The 24,556-nt window shown below is 30.7% G+C and overlaps 1 protein-coding gene across 1 annotated transcript; it reads left to right on the top strand.

Moving 5' to 3' along the window:
- Positions 1–4,962: 4,962 nt before the first annotated feature.
- Positions 4,963–13,419, top strand: LOC119671638 (mucin-5AC; the record flags this gene model as incomplete). The annotated part of the gene is given in 5 exon segments (XM_038082372.1): positions 4,963–5,092; positions 8,669–8,783; positions 9,718–9,878; positions 9,997–10,136; positions 10,323–13,419. Coding segments are annotated over 5 exon segments (2,721 nt in total), but the record flags the coding sequence as incomplete, so codon positions are not given.
- Between the last annotated feature and the right edge of the window lie 11,137 nt (positions 13,420–24,556).

Raw genomic sequence — 24,556 nt, 5'->3', positions numbered from 1 at the left:
TTAGTAGAATTTTTCTAGTAGAATTTCCATCATAACACTACTGTATCTTCAAGGCACTTCAATGAGGTATGAATAAATTTTCTTACCATTTAAAATAAATGAACTTATAAACAAATATCTGCTTAATGTTAATTTATATATAGTTTCTTTTAGTTTATAATTAATAAACAAATAGATATTAATCTTTAATACAACATTTTAAACTGTTTTAACTTGAAGTTAAAATTTTGATAGATAAATATAACTTATAAATTCTATAAAATAAAATTCAAAGCATTTTCAACTGCTACACAAACAAATATTGAAATCCACTTAATATTTCAAAGTCACGTGTGATATGTTCAATATGCATATAACTTTCGATATTTTATTTATTTTACATTTTATCACTTTATTTATCACATTTGTAGTTTTCATTATCTTTTTGTTGCGTTGCACTTTATCTCTTGTCGTTTTAGCTTGTTTGACTACTTGTCACTCGTATATCCTTACTTTGACATTCAAATATTGCATGCCATTCATATCGTGAATATACGAATTTATTTTGCTGCATTACTTTTTCAGTTTTGTATCTGCTCCCCGCATTTTTGTTGCGCTTTTACACAAATTTGTATGGCAACAACACATCGCCAGCATCCAGTGACTTAACTCTACGCTTCATTGCAGTTTTACTGCACAGATGCACAATATACAAAAAAAAATTGAAAAATTGCAGGATTTTGCATTGCAGTGCAATTTATTCAAATTAGCTGATCTATAAGAAGTATAAAGAAAATAAAATATAAATAAATTTTTTCCAATTTCGATGAAGACAGTTACTGGCGGAGTAAATTTAAATGCAAACATTGTGACGCACTCCGACTTTCTTCCAAGTAATTTAGTGTAATTTTTACTTCATACATACAATTCTATTTTTTACTCCCGTGGACAAGTTGCAATTTTATTCGTAATTTTAATCGTATATAAAAATAAAAATTTAATATAATGTACAGTATATTATCCATACAATGCACTGCAGTAGCCAATATCATCGACCTTGTATTATCCTTGTTATTATTAAGCAGTACCCTGCTTCAGTTTCCGCTGATGACACGACATGCTGTTCGTCCTTTGAGTTCAACAGATTCTTTCTTGAATTATGCTGTACAATATTTAACTCCCTGAAGTGATAATAATTTGTGTTTTAACATTGCAACGGCAAAAAAATCAAATGAAGAATAGTCAAGGAAGAAATAAAATAAACAAAAGTGAACAGAATATTTCCAACTGAAATATAATTTATATTTTTAGACTAGTCGGGAAAAAATAAAAAAATAAAGAATAAATAAACGTTTTCAGCAAACGAACCATAATTTTACGCCATGATTTCAAATTAAGGATAATGGCGCTTTTATACATTTTTTATCTTCCTTTTGTATGTCAAAGCAATGAAGCTATTTTTGTGTTTTCTTTTTTTAAGTTCGTTTTTTAAGATATGTTTTTAGGACTCTCTTTCATCTGTCATTTCACATTTTTTTTAACCACTTAAATTTAAATAGGCCAAAGGAAATATTACATCGCTACAGCAAAAATTAATGATTTTAATTATGTACATAGTTTTTGCAAGCAAATTAATTATTAAACTATTTAATTGCATAAATGTCCCAGAACCATCAGGAAAAATAGTACAAAAGCACTTACAGAAACATAAGCAGGACCCACTAAAAGCTATATTAGACCAAAATTCAATATGGATGATATGACTTTGAAGTGATGAATGAGCTTACATATTTGAGATTAAACATAGAACAGTGGTTAGAAGAATATAATGACTAGTTAAGAAGCTTTTATAAGAAACAATTTATTGTAAATTATTAACCGGTTTCTTATTTAAAGAAACATTGACTAATCATCGCGAAATTTATTTAAACGAGCTATATCCTGTTTTTTGTACCAGTAAAAACCCATCGTTAAGGATAATGAGTTATAATGACAGTAGACATATATATCAAAGTAACAGGAAAATTGGTACAACAAATACTTATAAGAGAAAACTAAATATGATAGTGGTGCTGTACATTGTGACCGAAAAGTTTCCGGTCATAAATAAATAAAACGCAAAATTCTTAATCTTCATCAATATTTATTTTATCTCCTTCAAAAATTATGCTCCATTAGAGCCGATACACAATGCCAACGTTCTCCAATCATTAAAACATTTTTATAGGCGCTTTCCGGTATGGCTTTGAGTTCCCTCTGCGAATTCTGTTTTACGTCTTCTATGGATTCAAAACGCGTTCCTCTGAGTGGTAATTTGAGGTTGGGAAACAGGAAAAAGTCACACGGTGCAAGATCAGGTGAATACGGTGGCTGTTCGATGGTATTTATTGAATGTTTGGCCTTAAAATCGTTGATAATGTTGAACAAATTGAGGTGAATCGGAACAAGCCGGGCGTTGACACGTCGCATACACAAATTGTCCACCAAAATCAAACGAGCCATCTCACGACCGATGCCTAGCTCTCGTGCTATCTCTCTAACACTCACATGAGGATTTTTGAACACGATTTCCTTTGCCTTTTCAATGTTTTCGTCGGTGGTAGAGGTCGAAGGTCGTCCAGAACGCGGCATGTCTTCGACGGTCGTACGACAGTCCTGAAAGGCTTTGTACCACTCATAAACTTGAGTTTTCGATAAAACTGATTCCCCATAAGCCTTTTGTAGCATTCGCAACGATTCTGCACACGAAATTTCGTTCGAAAAACAAAATTTGATGCAAACTCTTTGTTCAATATTTTTTTCCATTGTTTTTTTCGCAACGCACTACTGAGGTGAACTGGTTTCAACAGCTGCCGTAAACGAACTGTTCTGACAGATCGCGCTCATTTTTGGCATAGTAATTAAGGACAGTGCTGCCAAACTACATAACTTAAAATATCGAAAAATATACAGCGCGCGAATTTTAAATGAGAACCTCCGAAAACCTTTCGGTCACAATGTACATCAGATACATTATTAAAACAACGTAGTATATTAATTTATCCATTATTTTCATATAAGATAATAGTTTTGGTTAAATGGTAACCTCACGAAATAGACATATTATAAAATTAAAAAGAAGTTTTGAAGTCATGGATTATAAATATGTTGGAGACAATAATATACTACATGAGATAACAGCAAAAATGCTATCCGGTTGGAATTTAGCAAAAAAACGATAAGCAAAACCTCTTAGGTTGAACAATTTACCTTACACAAATTCGTAAAAGTATGCCCGATTTGCATTAACGCTATCACGGTTATATTGCAAAACATATGAATAAAGAAGACTTTAGAACCACCATCTTTCAAAGTTTAAGGAGACCCACATTCGCAGTTTCTGTGGAATACAAAAAGAAAATTCCGTCTATTTCATCTACTAGTACCATGCAATTGTAAGGGACAAAATTTCGTATATTTATTTGAATTTCACTGAATCGAATAAATTCGGAAGTCCAGAATCAAGAAAAATTAATATTCAGTTTTTTCATAATCTTAATTTCTCCATGTTAACTTAGTAGACACTCTCTCCTAATATAATCTAATAGATGTAATAGATTGCAGTGTACCAATGTTCCTACTAAAAATAAATCATGCGTTGTCACAAAATAGGGGCTCATAAAAATAGAATTTGAATCCCTCTTTAGATTTACGAAACCCATCTATTTTTTAGATGATACTTCTTACAAGTCTATATAAATGGTTTTGGTATCTCTAAGTATCAATAAATTTTTGTGTGGTGATTAATATGAAATTAGTTCAGTACAATATGTTAAATAACATTATTACTTAAAAAAAATGTTTGAAGATTTTATTGTAGGAGTATGTCTATTTTATATTTTCTTTAAGGTCATCTAATGAAGTGTGGTTGGGATACTAATTCTAATATGTAAAAATTAGAATTTATAAACAACTTTAACGAAGCTGTAAGAATTTTAAAGTCATGTTAGAAGAATGTAAAATAAATTAGTATACAAAAATAATGTTAGCTTATGAGAATCGCTTAGGGATATACATACAAAATATTTCTATACTGTATGTTTTCCATTATTGAATTCTCATTAATTTCTGAAAAGATTAGTTGCTTTAAATGTATGCAAACTTTTAAACTTTTAACAAAATAATCGTTTAACACAATTTTGAAGCACATACTGGCACCTTTTAACATTGTTATCTACAAACTAATACTTTGCTGTAGTTTGATACAAAGTTCTCGTCATGTAAATAGTAAGACGAACTAATAAAACCTAATATGCCACAGCAGCATAAGCAGCTTCACATGTTTTAATTAAAATCCTTAAACAAACTGATTTTGTTTAAGGTTTTTGCAACTCAAAGCAGTGTAAGCGTAAAATAGAAATATAATAAAAAATACATCACAAAGTGGAAAGTATTTTAAAATTCATGCAAACCAAATAACCCACAGCAACACACCAAGAATTTGCATTTTCTTAATTATCATAAAAAATTGTTGCAGACATTCACGCCAAAAGGGATTTTTATTCATTGGTGAATTCTGTGCTTCAATCCTTTCTGGAACAGAAGTAATTGCTGTTAAAGCTGCGGCGTCTGTAGCAAAAACTAAGCCAGCGAGAAATAAGGATACAAAGCCAAAGAGAAATTTCACACTGCGGCAACGACTGTTCAGCGGTTTACAGGATTTGCGTTTAAACAGCAAGCCAAGCACGTCTTCAAACTTTTGCTTCACAGAGATTTCCATTTTCCATGCCATTCTTTCCTTGTTCAGAGACTATTTTTAATGCATTATTCGACTTGAATGTTGACGGATTAATGCATAAAAATATGAATTTAAGCTTATAATTTAACAAAATCTGCGCATTAATTTACTTTACTTTTATAACCGTTTTATAACTAATACGTATCTGCCCACACTGTTTATCGATTATTTATTAATAATTTAAATTTTTTTTACTTTATTTACAGGTTAATGTTAGCAATACTTGGACAATGCCGCAGGAAGGTCTAAATGTGTTCTATCGCTTTTTCCGTGACCGAATATCTTGGTTTGAGGCAGATGCTGTTTGCCAATTTCATCATGCTAATTTGGTTACAGGTTTGTATTTTATATAAATTCTATAAGTAAGGTATAGGTAAGGTAAATATAAAAAGGAAGTAAATTGCACAATGGTAATTCAATTAAAGAGAACCCTTTTTTGTTGGCAAAATTATCAACAAAAAAATACCCTGCTTATTTTATTCTATTAGCCAGTATACTGAAAGTTTTTACCCAAAACAGACAAATAAAAGATACAAACACAAAGAGACTCAATAAAGAACATGGCAGAGAAAAACTCAATAAACTGCACAAATAGTTAAAAAAAGATACAAAATGAACCCAAAAAAATCTTAACTGCAGATAAAGAAATAGATAAAATGTTAATAGCAGCCAATGGAAATAAGTATATTTGACAATGCGGCAGTGGCGCAAATGTCCAGCATCTGTCGTGACATATCCTTAAACAAACACCCACCTCAACTTCAGTCAACCAAAAGGTATATTAGACATTTACGAAACTCCCCAGCACTGTTAAAAATTTTTCAATTCAGAAAATTTCCAAGTCGATGGCTGTATCAAATCAAAAGTTTCGTCCACTACACATAGAATCCTGTCAAGTTTTTACCAAACGAAATTTTTAAGTTTTACTTAAAATATCGTGGGAAGGTAAATAAATGTAGATAAAATGGTATAGTTGCTGTTTAGTTAATGTAAGCACAACTCTTACAGAAATGTTTTCACTTAAAATGTCAACAAGCTGAACAAACTTCGACACAGGAATGACAGACAAAATGCAGCAAAGTACAAACTTAAAATGTTTTCTTAACTGATTTTCAGTTTTATCGTTTTGGGCAAACTGCGACAGTTGCTACTGACATGCAACTTAATCGCTTCACAAACATAAAACTAAACTCAACAATCTAAAATGTAATGCCAGCAACACTGACATATAACGGTTTTGGCAAATATTTTGAAAACCATTTTCGAAACTCGCCTGCAGTCAATTTCTGACAGTCGCTGCAATGGAATTACTGCAGCAGTATAATTCCTTCTTGAAATGTTTAAAATTGTATTGTAGTTGAAAAGGCAATAGATTTTCTATCTATTAGCAATATTAGATTTATCATCGCCAAAGCTAACATATAGTTGATATATCAAATAAGAAAAGAGGTTAGCTTTGACTTAAATACAATTCACTTCCGGCACTTAATTCTTCTTTATTTAATTATAAAAGAAATTTCATAAAATTTACACAAAATATGTATTGACATTTTAGATATCTATTGTTATTTCAAACTGTTTCTGTTTTTTTTTGTGCTGAAATTTTTAATAAAAGTTCGAAAGGAAATCCAAAACTCTCATTAAGATACCCCGTAGAGATATCGTTCTTTTGGTAGGCTTACTTACAGCCCACTGTAAAATAAGGAACCATGCTAGAAGATTGGGTCTCCCTTTCAATCAAACCTGTCCCAGCTGTGGAGAAGACGATGCCCCTCATATACTATGTTTTTGCACAGCTCATGCACGGTGGCGACTCAAAGGTTCTAGGTGGTTTTCAATCCCTAGTTTTTCTAACATATGCGGTAACGCAATGGGCCACCTTAGTAGATCCACCTAACTTAACCTATTGATATTTTCAGCTTTGTAACTTAAATAACAAAATTATCTTGTTATTGCATTAGCAATAACAAAAACTGTTTAAGCCAACACTTTAAGCTGATGTTACTCATTTAAACTATAACAATGTACGTAAAGTATCTATACAGATATAATCACTATTTCCAATTATAATACTAAAGCCGATAGCAACATGACAACCTGACCTGATAAAACCTGATAAAGCCTGATCTGACGATAGTATTTAATAGCTAATTGTATATGTGCAGTGTATATGTGTATAAATTTACGAATTGTGTTTATTGGCGAATATTTTTTTTATTATAATATTAGATACTTACATCACAGTGGTTTCCAGTTTGAGAAACTCTCTTAACATCTTTCTTGTTATAATCTTGAATTCAACCTCGATTTGGCCTCTATAGCAACTATTGTTTAGAAACGTTGTCGTTTGACTGTCTTTTTGAATATAGAAAATCAGAGTAATTACAAAGCACCTTATCTGGTATCCAATACATTGGTTGATGTAGTAAAGTGTTGATATATTTCGCTAATTATAGTTCCAATTTTAACAAACACCTTACTACATGCATTTCAAGAATATCGTTGGCAAAGACTTTTTTTACAATTTTTAGCACAACATTTTACACAAACTCTTTAGTTCATATTTTTCTACATAAAGAAGACAAATATACTAAGCACCGAACACAAAGTAAGCATCAGAGCTGTCTGATAGAGTATTGCTAGCAACCATTACACAAAAAATAAGAATTTCTCGTTACTTTTTGATTATACATCTTACATATGTTATACATATACTGCTATAATATCAGATTTCACACAAATAATTACCTTATACTATAATTATATACAGTATTTATCTAATATATAGTTATAATGGTAAAACCATATATGAAATTAGCTAAATAAAATAAAGTTTGTTTTAATTTAACTAAACAATCTTAGGTATATAAATCGGTTCAAAATAGAGCAGTTATAGTAATTTGCTCAATAGATACATGAAATATATTGCCAGACAATGGTTTAGGTAGAATAGTTATTTATTACTCATTTAACTTGCTCATAGTCCACATCGTCAACTTCTTCAATAAAATTGAACCTTTTAACTATTAGATTTGAAGATGCATTATGAGCAGATTTGTCTCTCTATTTGGATGCTTTCAAACCACATTTGTATCCATGTTCACTTTTGTTTCAGTATTTGATTCATATAATTTCTATATTTTTGAATTGTTTGTAATCATAAGCTAGTTAGAATTATAAAAAAGTACAGTACAATATTTTAATAGTTTCTATAATAGTTTTGAAGATAATTGAAGATATATGAAAGTACTTTTTCTTGTTGTTAATACTCAATGCTCCATAAAAGAATTGTTGATTTAAAAAAAAAAAATAGTTAAAATATTTATTAAATATTTAACTCATTGCAAATAATTAAATTTTCTTCTGTTATTTTTGTTCTATATATCATATTTAAAGCTGTTATAAAAGCTTATAAAAAAAGGAAATAACAATTTACCTTTAAACTGATATTAATTTTTCAAATCTGTGTAAACTATTCATTTTCATAGTATTAAAAAAAAATGTTTTTATTCTAGGACAAAAACATTCGACAATATTTATAGAGCATGTATTCCAATATACGAGCATCTGAGTATACAAACAATAACAATTTAATATAAAATTGTTTATAATTCTTTTATCAATGAAACAATAATTTAATTTTTTATCCATTTCTGTTAGTATAAAAACCCAGAATACAAACCGAATTAAATGAAATAAAATTTCGACTATTGTTCTTTTATTAAATTTTTTATGTATTCTGGGCTGAAGTACACGCAGTACGTGTTTATCTTTATTGCTTTTATTTGTCATGTCCGTCCATAATGTAATTCGTTGGTATCTGTAATTCTAGAACCTCACATACATTGACGGCAACGTTTTTTATCAACTTAATTTTCTATTTTATTTCGTTTGTTTCTCTACTGATTGCAGTTGACAACAGTTTTCAATTCGATGCAACGCGAGACCTTTTAAGGGAATTGGATGTGAACGACATTGTTTGGATTGGACTCATGAGACCGCAGAGCTCGGAACGTTTTATGTGGTCGTAAGTATTTCATTCAACCCACATATATTCTCTCTATCCGCCATTTTTTATAACAAATTTATACATATTTTACATTTAAAACGCATCTACTTTTGTCGCAACAATTTTATATATTTTCTGTTATAAATTTTATTTTAAATTTGCAAATACATTTGCTTGACACAAGCTCAATGACAGAGCAAATATATTTGCACACCCCTCATCTTTCTTCATGTTCAAGTCAATTGTGGACACACAGGCAAACGGAATATATTCCATGATTTCGCTTCTGTATGGTTAGGCAAATATAGAAATGTTGGTTTTCTTTAAATAAATTTTTTAAAAAAGCTTATGAGGTTAAGTAAACATAACATTTTTTATATACATGTTTATATATTCTACATACTGTATAGCTTAATACAATATATGACATAGATTTGTCTGTTAATTATTCCACCGTACTAGCTAATTATGGTTTCTGGAAACATGTATGCTACTTATATTGTCACTAAAAGAAGGACATTTTTTAATGTGGCAGACGCAGACTTTAAAAGAATGTATGAGGAGTCTACCTATACACAGATTCACTCTTAAAGAGAACTAAAAAAATATTAAATTAAAATGAAATTACACATTTTAATTAAATTAACGATTCCATATTCAATCTTTTTTTTATATACTTTTTATAAATTATGAACAGTGCTTTGGGCTCAATTCCGTAGCAACAGAAATGCAGACCTTGTAAAAAAAAAAAAGCAGCATTTAACGGCTAGACATGAGCTTACTCATAGACAATTTAGTCATCAAAAAAATTTAAGCAAACTTCATTCAAAATTCATATATTTTTTATATATAATAAAAATTTGATAGAACTTTATTTTTCCAGATTTTTTTTAATTTTTTGTGCAATTTTATTTAACCGAAAACATTTTTTTATATACTTAATTCGATTTAGCAACTCACGTCCTTTAGTAACTGATACTGGCTACTGGGCTGAGTCGCTACCCTTAATGGATGCGCCTTTGTGTGCCGTTATTGATCCAATACGCGATTATCGTTGGCATGCGTTAAGGTGCGGTGGTCCTGAAACGGCTTCATTTTTATGCGAAATGCCAGGTAAGCAGAAGTAGAATTTATCCACTTTACTTATTGTAAGTTTATTAAAAGCTGTAAAGACCTTACTATTAATTCTTTTACTTTTACTTAAACTTTTCGTTTACTTAATGTATTTTAGTGCCAGCTTGGGCAGACGCTTGCATATTGAGGGATATGCCTAATCTTACAATGCAGTATATGGCAGACACGGCAAGCATTGAACTGATTCGAAATTGTGAGGAAGAAGGCATGCTTAAACAGACTTGCAAAGGCAAGCAGGTTGGTATTTATGTTTATATATTACTTGTAGTTAGAAATATTTTTTATACACTACACCTACTCAACCTCATACAACAATATTTTTCTCAAATTAATTATTTAATTATATTGTCATATTGATTATTGTTTTAAAGCATTGCTTTATTGAGTAAAACTTTATCAAACAATTTTTTCATACATTTCAAGGATCGAGAACATGTAATACGTGAACTTTTATGTCCAAGAGAACGTTTAGAAACGCAACGTATTAATGATATAACGAATTCTCATTTCAAATCTCTGCAAATTATTAATAGTATACGAACTGATAACAATGAGAACAATGATATTGAGCTACTTCCACTGAATCCCAATTATGGATTGAATAGTGAGTTTATTGAACAAGTACCAACTGAGAAAAATACAGTACAACGACTTATTGAACAATTCAATGTCGATGAACTTATGCAAGCCGATGAGCCCAGCTTTAAAATACCAGGTGAGATACCCAAACCAGTAAAGAAATCTGGAAAAAAAGTGGTGATAGCGAGTTCATATCCGAAGAAGGAGAAAACGCAAAAGTATACGGAAACTGTAGAAAGTCGTAAATCGAAAAAGGAACAAAAACTGATTGACCTGGACGATATGATGATGGGCGATCAACCACATGGTGAACCAGAATTGCAAGAACATGCACGTGATGATGAAGTATCAAATGAAATAATGGAATTATTACCACACCAAAAGAAAATTTTGCCCCAGGATCTGAAAACAATGCCAACAATAACAGAAAAATCGGTGGAAAAGTCAGATGAAGATAGTAAGAGCGATGAAACAAAATCTGAATCAGAAATTTTAACTACAGTTAATGTGCCTATCGCCACAACAACACTTACACCCTCAACAACAGCATCAGCAATGGTAACCAGCACAGAAGAATCAATTACAACAACCAAAACTGCTGCAATTGGTACCACTGAACAAACAGTCATAACAAAAGAAGCAACTTCTGCTACTACAACCGCGACCGTGATAAACAGTCCAAGTACTACAGCACTTCCTGCAACCACTCTGCCACCTGCAACAATCGGTCATCCAATGCATCCTCAGCAGCCACGCAGCAATATAATCACTGAGGAAACACAACATCCACACGTTAAAGAGTCAGCAGATAATTCGCATTTTATACCTCCTATGCTACTAGTGAAATCACATTATGTTCCACCCACAAAGCATGAGCACAGTCCAAGTGAACATCATATCCAACATGACAACACGGAAAAATCACCAACAACAACCACTGTAACTGCTGATAGCAGTGCAGCAGAACAACAAGGATATGCTACAACTGCTTCCGACATGGCCGAAACAATAACTACTACAGGCAAAGTAGCGACAGCAGATGCAATGACGACTGTAATTAAACAAGACGAAACAACACCAATAAGCAACGCACAAACAACACAAACAGAAAATATTGCAGTCATTAAAAGCGAAGAACAAGCAACCAATGCCAAAATTATAGACGCGGAAACGAGCAGAGCACAACAGCAGTTTGGCACTGGCAAAGACAACACAAACTTGAAACTAGCAGCCAACAACAATACTACAACCGATAAATCTGTTGCTGCCCAAACAACTGCAACTATTCTAATGGCAACAACGGCAACAAATTCAAATCCCTCAGAAACATTAAAACCAGCCCAAAATATGCCAACAATTGCAGCTGCGCCAAAAGAAATACAAATTGATAAGACAACTACAGTAAATCAAGCGCATGAGACCACAACAATAAAAGTATTTGAGCGCGAATTGTCAGCAACTACAACACAGCAACAACAACAACAACAACAACAACAACAACAGCAACAACAGCAAAAAGAACATGAACAATTTGAAGAAAAAGTGCAGAAGCTTGATGAAGCAATAAAAACAACAGAAATACCGGAAACTAAAAAAATTCAAACTGAAACTTCCGTTGTAAAACAAGTTAAACCGGAAACAATTGTTATGACAACGGATGCACCAATTGCAACAACATCAGCATCCGAGACGAAAACAACAACACAAATCAAAACAATTTCCACTTCACATACCATATCAGCAGCAACAAATATACCAATTGTAGCAACAACTACAACAACACAACCATCGACAACAACTACCAAGGCTCCAATAACAACACCAGCGGTTGTGAAAACAACAACGACAACTATTGCGCCAACAACTGTTGCTGCAGATACTACGGAAATACAAACCGAGACAGTGACACCAACACGAAATTTCTTAAAGGATGAAACTGAAACACCTTTCAAGCCGAATCGTCGCCGCTCCCTAACAAAACCGGAAACCGTAAGCTACTTTAAGAAGCTTTTAGGTTAAGTTTAAAACAATGGAAAATCATAGGAAGCATTAGCATTAAGAAGAATGTAGAATGTAGAATGTAGGATGAAGAATGAAGAATGAAGAAAGGTTTGAGAAATTTAGAGGGCGTAAGTGAAGAGTAGCGAAAATTGGTGAACAGAAAAATAGTAGTGAAAAGTTAAAATTGAAATGTGAATTGCGATTCGTTTGCCAAAACCGAAAAAAAAAAAGTCGACAAAAGTTTTGCTAAAGTTTAATAGAAAAGAAATTTTTTCTTTTAGTTTATATTTGTATTTGTATTCGTATTTGTATCTAAAACTAAAACTGAAACTGAATTTATAAAAGTCCATGTTTGGAATGTCAATTTGAAGAAGTTGAGTGGACGCATTCAATTATGTCTAAGCACGGATATATTTACTCAGCTATTTGTCGTTATTGTCGTTGTCTTAAGGTAACAAAATTGCCAAAATAAAAGTACTAAAGTTTTTAATCGATTTTTTATTTTTGTTCCTTTTTCAAAAATATACAAAAAAAATTATAACTTTATTTTATTTACAATGTGAACAGATTTTAAAGATATAAAAAAAAATATTACAAAAAATCAAATAAAAAAAATTAAATCGTAATATATTTGCCCTTTGCAATATCCAATATCCATCAAATGTTCTCTTGATAGTCTTGTAGAATTTTTTCCAAAATAAAATACAGAAAAAGGATTTTTGTATCGAAAAAAATCGAAAGGATTTAAAACACGCGCTTCCCCTTACATCTGTACGTACACAAGCGCAGTTTGTTTTGAAAAATTAAATAAAATTCATTGAAAAACATATTTTATGATTTTAATATATTATATTTAATGATGATGTTTTTAAAAGGACAAACCAAACAGAAAAATAATTAATTATATAATATTATTGCATTAAGAAAATATTGGATTTAAATGAATTAATATTGCGTAAATTAAATTTAATTGAATTCATTAAAAAGAAAACAATTTAAATTGTATGATTGTCGTTTACAATTTACAAAACTGAAAATTAATAAAAATTAATTTAAAATTAACTCATGTTGTTTTAATAGCTAAAAAGTTAACATTTTTGATATTCAATATCTTTGAACTATTACATACAAATAGAGAAATGTGATCATAGGGACTTTCGTTTCGAAATAATTTTATATACAAATGGAAATCTCATAAAAATAAAGGATAACCAGAATAAAAAGGTTTACTGGGATAATATATCCGGATTAAAACAATCCAAATCACTTATTGGTAGCTATAACAATAAGAGATACCAGGATTGTATGAACCCATCAGAAGAAGAACTTAGAATTTTCATAGGAATCCTTACAGGGCACTGTAAACTAAAATATCACCTTACGAGACTGAGTACAGATGCAAACTGTAGATTCTGTGAAGAGAATGAGGATTCGGCCACACATGTGCTGTTAAAATGCCTTACACTAATGCACTTACGGAATAAGCTACTGGGAATGTATATTCTTACGGAAGATACAATAAAACTCTGTAAAGTAGATTCTATACTACTTTTTATTGACGCAACCGGGCTTAAAGAACTACTCTAAACCCAAAAGGGGGCGCAATAGATCCGACGATCGCACATCTCCACATCAACAATAATAAACAAATGGAATGAGGTGCAAATATATTTTAAAAGTTTATTAAAGTTCATTTAGACAGAATATAATTTCGTAACTTGGATGAAAATTTCACTACGTGATTTTTCTTATTTTTGAACTTATCACTGCGATATTACTCACTGAATAAAGATTTTTAATAAAAGGGTTAATTATTATATGATTTTTGTTTTTAACAAGTCACGTTGTAGTTGCTGCTAGTTTATATTACTCAGTTTATACCGAATCCGAAATTAATTCCGTTTTCATTGGTGAAAATGTTCGGAGCTGCATAGCCGGGTAAAATTCAAACGCTTTTTAGCCATATATTATTTTATTATTCTACCAACACACCTTCTGCTACAGTGTCCTGCCTTCGCAAAACTATCCTACTTAGGGTCGCACTTTTTCTATTCACTTAGAGAGCTAGATTCTATTTCCATAGCTCGTGTCAATGGCTTTGTAGCCAATACAAAGTGTTTATAGGGACAGGTGTCAAATTCTTTAGGGTATCACAATGGACCTCATGGTCTAAGTGAGTTTTCGGACGGCCCCAGTAACCTAACCTAACCCTAACCTAGCCATATATAAATGCTGAGTTTTTAAAATTATCGTCAACCATTTAAAACCTTTAATAAGAGTGCATTTTAAACTTAATCGAGCTATTAGCAAAGTTCAAAGACGAAAAAATCTTTTGAAATTCATGTCTATTCTAAGCTTTGCAAACTTCAATTCACAATTTGGCTCTTCAACTGAACTTCCAGAACATGTGCATCTTTAATAATTCATATTCATCCATATATCCTCAGAACTCATCAAAAGAGACCGCGTGAACACTGCAAGGCATACTGCAATTCATTCTGGTCATTGGTGTATATGAACCCACACAGAGAAAGTGCGCATTTCTCATAATCCTCACCGCAGAAGTTGTGGAAACTCGCAGGAAAAAGAAACCATAAAACATTTTCTCTGTGAATGCTCAGATTTGACAAGCAAAAGATATAGGTTCTAAGGAAGATACTTCTTTGATAGTTTTTCAGACTGTTCATTGGTGAAGACGAAAGCCCAATTAAATTATCTAAACTCGGCAGGACGGATTTAGTCTCTACTCTTCTATATTAGGGTTCTTGCGGATAATGGGGTACATGAAAGTTATCTAATGGCCTGCCACTGCAACCAACCAACCATATTCATACAATAGTTTTTTTTCTACTTCAACTGCATTTTTGCATTTCTTAATGGGAAAATGTAAAATATATGGATAGAACTACTTTTAAAGGCCCACATTTTATAAAACATAAACTTTTTCGGTCATATTTTTTCTTGTATCAGCTATCAAAATACTTAATAAATTAAAGTCAATAAGACTTTGGTGTATGGTATTAATAAGTTGGATACAAAAGCTAATCAAAAGAGATCTGAAATCTAGAGATTATTCTTAGCATAGATCCTAATGAAATTTACTTACCACAGATTTATATAAATGGCAATGCTTCTCTCCATTCGTTAGTGTTGAAGCCGTGCACAAACATTTTAGTTGAGAAAGACGAACTTATTCAGTGTAAAAAAGTCTTCGGTTTGAAAAAACGAAACAACTTTTCCAGCGATCCAATAACTCCACATATTTGCTTCGTGTAAAGGAAAACAGATTTTTATAAGGAAAATTAAAAAAACCAATCATATATCGACTACATACTACTTTCATTCATGTTTAATAAATAACATAAAAATATTTTAAAATTGACTTCTTCCCTATGCTTTGGACTTCTTATAATGTCATTACAATCCAGTATTTGATCGGAACACTTATATCGATTTTTTTTTTAATGAACTTTTATGTCGATGAGATAATCTAAGAATTTTCTTCCTTATACTTTGGACTTCTTATAATGTCAATATAATCCAATGATCTTTACAAACTCTTACGCTTATATCGGTTTTTTTAATGAGCATTTATTTCGATGAGATAATCTTGGAATTTTCAAGATATGATACAAAAAAAAACATGGTCGGAGTGTTATATGATGACAGAATAAATTATTATCTTCAACATTAAATATATAAAACTATCTTTCAACATACTCATATATTGCATAAATTGCTGTTTTTAAATGAAAAATAATACTTACATGGTATGAAAATATCTTCAAAATGTCCATAAAGACATACAACAATCATAAATAAATTCAATCATACTCAATTTAAATAATCAATCCTGTTTATTCTATTCTTAAGCAAAGTGTTCCGCTTAAGTAAGCCAAAACGGTTCATAAATAATTGAATAAGATTCCATCTTTTGGTGGGTCAAATGTAAAACAAATGTCACGACTACGGAATAAATTTGTAAACTCAAATCAGAAAACAATTTCAGTTAAGCGCTCAAACAAGTTAGGGAAAGTAAGGGAAAGTATCTTAAGTGAAAGAATGTAGGTGGTTCCGAATGTAATTTGACGAAAATTTCATGAATTTCAAATAGGGCCGACATTAAAGTTCCCAAACATAAGACGTAAACAATAACAGTAAAAACGAAATTGAACAGAAAAAAGGTTACTGCTTAGGGAAGTCGAACGTGTAAAGGTGATCAATACACTTATGTGCCATTTAAAGTGCTACACTCAAGTAAGACGTTATTAAGTTCTGTGAGAGTTACATAGGCCCAGTATTGTTATGGCAAGGACTTTGTTGTTTTGCATGTAACAAATGACTATAACGACATATTTTAAAATTGTTGAAAAAGGTTAGAAGCAGTTTCAAGTGTTTTCAACGTGTTTATACGGCATACAAATTTTGGACAGTATAATATACTATAGTAACGCTTCTGTGCATCGTCAACACGTATAAATAAATAAGATTTCAAATTCTTACGAAAATGTACCATCACTTGCCGTAATTTGATGTCCAACCTACTAACTTAGCTGTTGCTACGCCTCAAAACCTTTCAAGTGCCAGAAACCGAAAGTGAAGCGAAATGCTAAACCAACTGAAAATTCCACTCAACCCAATTCATAAATTGCTTTAAGCACTTTATTTGTTAAATTTTGTTGTTTTCTTGTTTTGTTTAAATTTTAAATATTTTTTATTCCATTTTATGTTTTTGTACAAAATAAGTTTAAATTATACTTATTGCAAGCAAACTGGGCTCTGGACGCAAAGGAGAATGGTTACGAAAGTTACGAATTCGAAATATTTTAAAAGTGTACTGAAAAGGATATTCTAGGCAAGGAATGTAACATCTTTTTAAGACAAGTTGCCTCTTTTGTTGATGATCTTGAGTGACGTCTAAAAAAATATATTTACCAAATAAATTTCATTTACCGTATGTTTTAGTTACAGTTTTATAATTGAATTTAAATTTGAATATTAAAAAGTTTATTTAATTTCTATGGTACATGAAATGTTTTGATATGTTGTGGATAGAAATGTCAATTCAATTTAAGAACTAAATCAAGTAAATTTACTAAAGTTTTAACTTCATTTCACCATGCATCATAAATAGCAATCAGATTTATTTTTCCCAATCAAGGTTTTCAAACCGTAGAGAGAGATTATGAACAAAGCTCGCATTTAATAGAGAGTAAATGTGCTCAAGTATGTAATAATGATTACATTTTTTTTTTTCAATTTATAAATTATTTATTGAATCTTTTTAAGAACAATAAGTGGATCAAATCTTAAAACCAAATTTATTTTTTTTTTTATAATATAATGCAAAATACACTCGATATATAATATAAAACAATTTTAAATTAAATGGGATGAAACATCTTTTCAACAAAAACGAAATCTATTTTATTTTCTTTCCTTTTAAAATAAAATACATTTTTGTGCAGCTTCGAGCAGACAATTTAATTATAAGGTTCATGTTTCAATTAATATGCATTGATGTTTATTTTTTACAATTTCAGAATCACAATATAAAAAATACTTTTAATTAATATGTCCACACAATTCACAAACAAATTGAGCTCGAATACAAATTGTTAAAAAAGCAAAAATTTATTTGACGGCATTTTATTTTTGAGAATGTGGAATGAAAATTCCTGGTAAAGAAAAAGTTTACTTAAATGCATATTAAATCCATCAGAGTAGAAAACAAGTGCGTAATTAATTGAACTCATACGCAAACACAATAACTGCAATTTACCTACATTATTGGATATTTACACATTATATATAATATAATAATATATATTATCTTTATGTATTCAAATTATTTGCACCAAAAAGAAATAATGATATCATAATATTGCACAAATAAGCACTTCTAGCAGTTGAAATCGCCTTCTACATCTGTCGAAAAACGTTTTATGCTTTGGCTTCAGAAATATCTAGGTGAATAGGTTACCCTGTGCTTAATCCTTTCAACTTAAAGAAAATCCAGCGTAGCTATACGTTTCTTCGCTCGACTGTCAGTGTCGTGGAAAAATAGAGTAGAATAGAATAGAAGTATCGAGTGCTGAGAAACAGATGAAATCTGTGATTAAATGATTCTTTGTGACTATCCAGAATTGATCTGGGGAATACTAAGCCGGAATCATTTTCCCTGTTTGATATTAAAAAATTATTACCATGTGATATTTTGACTTTCATTTAAAAATATCTTAGTACTTTGGCTATGGTCTTTGTATAACAAATGATCTACTCCGTGGGGAGCCAGTACCCTGTTAATTAAAATTTTTATAAAAGTTATTAACATGATACTCTTTTATTTAGCATACTGAAAGCAATTAAGTACTGAAATACTAGGGAATCAACTCGGGCATATGTTGGACTACATAATAGTCTTGGAAGAATCATGCTAATGATATAAGTACACATTTCTGCAGTTTATAGATGTTTGAAATATCTATAAAAATTCATAATCTTCAATTTAAATTTATTTTATCACACCCATATTTTAAATCAATTTACTGAACCGAAAGTTCTTTCCTATTGCACTATTAATTAACCCATCGCTCACACTGTCTTCCAGTTTAAAATGATTTAAATAAATTGAAACAATGAATTTTAAAATAAAGATAGGATATAACTGACTATTGGTAGTATTTTTAAAGAAAACATACAAAAAAATAATGTATTATTATACATTAATACATGTAATATATCATTAATTCTGTGTCATAACATGTAATGGTTGCAGTTCGTAAGGCAAAAACGCATCGTAATTGTAAAGGAATATGAAATAAAACAAAAAATAAATGCAATTGTAATACTGAACTGGTAAATATTTCATTACTACACTATTTACTGTAATTTACAAAAGATACTTTCAAACCGGAGGAACCACATAAAATTATGAAATTATACCAAAATGAACTTACGTTGGAAGTTAAAATGCAACACTTTTTATTTAATAATTACAGAAATTTAACAAAATAAAGAAAAATATAGCTGTTGAGCTTAAATCGGTCATAAAGCGTAAATACACCCACATGTATTTACGCCATTACCCACATATTCGCAATACTTGCTGCCACCATATGTTAATTGCTATAATTTAACTGTTTTAAATGTAATATCCGCTCAAAATGGGTTAATGTTTTTCAGCAAAAAAAAAAAAAGAAGAGGAAAAATTAATGCAAATAGTTATAATAAATATTTTCCATTTATATTTTTCATTAATAGTTATTTGCTTACTTATGTATGTAATTCTGTTCGGTTCGGTTCGGTTCTACGGTGCGTATGAGTAACCTCGAAATATGTTGAATTATGATACTATCTGCATAATAAAGTGCAACGTTTTAAAATTAAATTTTTTACAAGAAGGAACATAATTAATTTATATTCATTTACTCAACGATAAAAATATCTGTGCGTTTGTGGCTGGTAAAACCTCAACCCTTTTAGTGATACTATCCACTGCAAACAGCAAAACTTAAAACATTTAAAAATTTAATATGCATTATTTTCAAACAAAGAAAATAGAAGGTTCTCTATAAAATCCCAAAAGCATCCTATGAAATGATTATTATTTTCACACGCAATTACTCCAACAGAAAGCCTGGCAGTTTTCTTTGTTTACTGTGGCTTTGACAAATTCATGATTGCACAGTAGGATTTAGAAGGCATGCTCAATTTAATTTTGAGTAACTTTAGAAAAAATTGTGATTTTATTGTACTTCGATTTATGTACCTTCCAATAGGAATTACATATAATACGTATACATGATAACGTTGTTTTTTAAAGTTCATACTTTAATATTAAAATTTGAAAACAGTACTTGAATATTCACATCATATATAACATGAATTAGGGTGCTACTATAAGAGATAGATTTTTTTACGACCTGAAATATTTTGATTTTCTTTGTAAAATCATATATAATATATGCATAGAATATTATCACATTAGCAACATCATATTATGTTCAAACAATGTCATATATGCGTAATAATACTGAACTCCACCCAGTTGACGTCAAAACCAAATCGTTAAGATCTGGGTAAAACTGCTAATGTAAATTATTTCTACTTTACTTACTTACTGTGTACATAAATATAATTAACTTAATTTGAAATTTTTATTAAAAAATATTATTTGCTTCTAAGCATTCTTTGCGAACATGTACTATAAACAACTTTCATCTGACCATTCCACATAAATAGACAAAGCAAGTTTTATTTTAGTCTATTCAAGCCAAAACTAAAATAGTTTCTTGTATACAATCATACCATTTTCCGACTTATGATGAAATGAAAAACAAAAGCAAGTAAATATTTTAATTAAAATTGTTTTGCAACCTCAACTACTTAAACTTTTAACATATTTTGTGATGTCAAAGGTTAGTATCTCATGTGGTTCATATACTAAGCCAAGTGTCACATTTAGCCTCACATATTTGTACTTAAGACGAATACGGAGATTACACACTTACTATTAGGAATAATTTTTGCCAAGAGAGAGAAAAGCTATTTTACTACAAACACAGAAATCGAAATGACTAACACAACCTATTTTTCAACTTTTCCCTTCTTGCTATCTTTTTTAGTTTCACCAATGCGGTATATTTGACAGAAACACTTCCGCTAACTCAGCGGATGAGGAAGCACACTTAGTTGTCGTTGTGGTTGCCGGCTGTGCACTGCTGTTATATTAGTTTCGTTGCCATTATTCGCTTTCCACAATCATTTAAATAAGATGCCACATAACAGTAGCTACAGAATCAACATATAACAACAATAACAAAGCCATTGTGTGCACTACACTACAACATGCCTAACAGTCATTTGAAATTGTCGTAAGAGCAGATTAAGGATAATAATCATCATAGGCAACGGTGTTTGTCGTATAGTATTTACTACTTTGGTACTATGTGAGCAGCTACAGAAACCTTCCCAACACCAGTGACAATAACAAAAACAACGCAAATTAAAATAAAATGTGCGCTATCAATGTCAAATGAGAAACCACAGCACCACAGCCTTTGGCGTGGGTGGATAATCTCAAAAAGCATATGCGTCTGTTACATAGACTGACTTTTAGGTTGTGACTATTAAGCCTTTGCGACATATCTCAGCTATTTTATTTTATATTTAGTTGTTAGATACGATAATAACCAGTAACTTGCTTAAAGCAAATGCTATATAGAATTGGCAAGATAGACACAGCTAAAGTTGAAGCTTTAAGTATAAGTTTTCAATGCAAAGCAAATATTTAAAATCAAAGTGATATAAAACTTTTACATATATTAATATAAGAAGATTCAACAAATTCTTGTTATTTAGTAATCATTTGATTTATTACTTCTAGACAAATTTTAAAGAAATTTATTTGATTCGTTATCATAGTTGGTGCGAAATAGTTTCACTTTATTAATCTATGCTCAGGTGCATAAAATATATGAATAATATAGCAAAAAATTTTACATTAATAGAAGCTATTGTCATCAGATTGCAAGTTAAATTGGTCATACTACTTGGACACCGTATAACTACATACCACTGACATACCATACTCAAAATACTCGCGACAATATGAACGATAGCAATTATCTTAAATAAAGATGCTTTTGCTAAATTACTAAACTTATTCCTAAATAAGATATTCCAATAAGATGTGAAATGTTGAACCAAAACATATTATTGGATTCGTCAATAAACATCAGTTGTCCGGGTTAGGTTAGACTACTTTTTTCATGGATGGCACAATAGATATTTTAGATAGCAAAGTACCTTTGTCTCTTCTACTAATATAATTATAAATGCCTCTGGTTGATTCTAGCTTGACCTCTCTACTACTCATTATTACGAGGTTTTATGTACTCAAAATGGCTTTTTTTAGTTAATTAAGGAGGAGTCGTACCTCCCTCTACCACAACTAACTAACTATTTAATATAATAACTAACTAATTAATAAAATTGTCAGTTGCATAACCACTTAATTGTCAAAAAATGTATGATAAAAAATAAATATTGTACTGAAAATTTAACAAAATATTTTCATTGAAAAATGTTTTTAACTTGAATTTATTTCTAAAGTTCCAATTTTAAGCCCAGAGACAAAATCAGCACGTACAAAATTGCAATAGATTTTACTTTACTGAATTCAGTTATTCACAATTCGTTCTTTTTCTGTATGAGTTACACTTTCATGGCATCACATCCGATTTGTATTGCCGCATGAAAATTTATCGCTATTTACATATTACGCCTTTGGCATTGCAACACAATTTTGCAATACCATTTTCATTTTCAGTTTTATTCGATTTGCTGCACTTCCTCCTTTTGCATTCTGATATGGAAAGCGATAAGTTATCAGTACTGCAGCGGCAACATATTGCAACAACCATTCGGGTAATAACAGCAAACCATATCAGCAAACGTTGAAAATATGTTTCTGCAAATATGCTAAGAAAACATGCAAGATACTTGTAAGAAAATGTTTCTCTATTTTTCTTTCTACCAATTTAACGTTTGAAGCCCTCGACAATGATTTTCGCTTCTGAGTGTCTATCAACAGAAGTGACTTTCGGCAGAAGCTACAATTTATAGCAACACTTTCATCTAGTCCAATACGTATATGAGTATACGAGGAGTGTACGAGTACATGTGCGAATATGAATTTGCTTATGTAAATACTTTCACGAAAAGGAAATAAAAATAAACTTACTGTTGCAAAGGAAAGATCAATGTTGGTAACTTCCTGCTTAACACGATACGCTTCCTTACTGGAGGAGTTTCAAAATTTCTTATGCGCATATTTGCAGTAGTAAAATATATCACAAAATTTTCCAACTAACGCTTTATTAACTGAATTTACGGAGTCTTAAGTAAGACATTACGAATTTTAGCTGCGCTTCATTTCCGTTCAGACGCCATTAAGTCAAGGCTCAGCTTTCTGAATATAGTTTCCTTGTCATTGCAATTGCCATTAATAATATATTTTCCGAGAGCATTCAACATCCTAAGTAAATAAAACGAAATGTGAATAGGAAATTACATAAAAGTTGTCAACATTGACACTTAAGTACGTACTCAAAGTGTGCGTATATATATCCTAGGAAATAGTGGAACTGGAGAAGTATCTTAGCAGCAAAGACACAGGAAGCAAAAACAATGGCAATTGTGAGCATTAAAGTTGGTTTAAGTGTCATTGTCATTGTTGCCATGAAGGCATTATGCAATTGCGTGTAGTAGAACCATTCAGCTTTGGATTCACGCGTTGGTATGTTTGTGCAACGTGGCGTATGTGTGATGTTGAAGTTATATACACTTTGGCTTTTCAAAATGCAATCGGTGGTAGTGTAATGGATGCCTTGAAGTGAAAATGCTAACATTTAAGGAAAACTAACATTTCGAAATTTAAATAAACAGTTAAGTAAATAAAAAATCTCAGGTGAGTAATTAATTACAGAGCTGTCGAGTTTTTATATTCAATACTATCTTAGTATTAAGCCTTATTCATTATAAATATCAAAAAAGTAATTAACTTTTGAGATATAAATTGAGTTATGCAGTAGCATGGATATAAGTATTAATTAAAACACAAAATTTTTAAAATAATATTCAAGTCAAAGTTGAACAAAAATATTTTAAAGGAATTGGTCCTTTTATTGTTACAAACAATTTTTTCCCAGTGTTTCTTAGTCAATGTATCATAACAGACCATCATGTATTGTACTTATTACAAAATAGTGATCAAGAAGTTTGCATTACTAATGAATAATTGTCCACAATCATCTATCACATAATTTACTGTAAGGCCATAGTCACCAAAGAGAATCGGTGCAGCTGCAACTGCAACTGACTGTTCTATAGTTTGTTTAATTATTTCAAATAATTTGCCACAAAGATGAAAACGTGTTTTATCATCCAGCTAAGCCATAACTTTCTTATTTAATTGTAATTGAGTATTCGCGATAAAATAAAATTAATCCACATCCACAATCTCCGCGGATACGTGGATTATCAAGACAAGAGTACATCTACCAATTTACTTC

This window comes from Teleopsis dalmanni, chromosome 1 (assembly GCF_002237135.1).
Source record: "Teleopsis dalmanni isolate 2A chromosome 1, ASM223713v2, whole genome shotgun sequence".
Taxonomy (NCBI): Eukaryota; Metazoa; Arthropoda; class Insecta; order Diptera; family Diopsidae; genus Teleopsis; species Teleopsis dalmanni.
The sequence above is the reverse complement of the archived record's forward strand: the minus strand, read 5'-3'. Positions and strand labels throughout refer to the sequence as shown.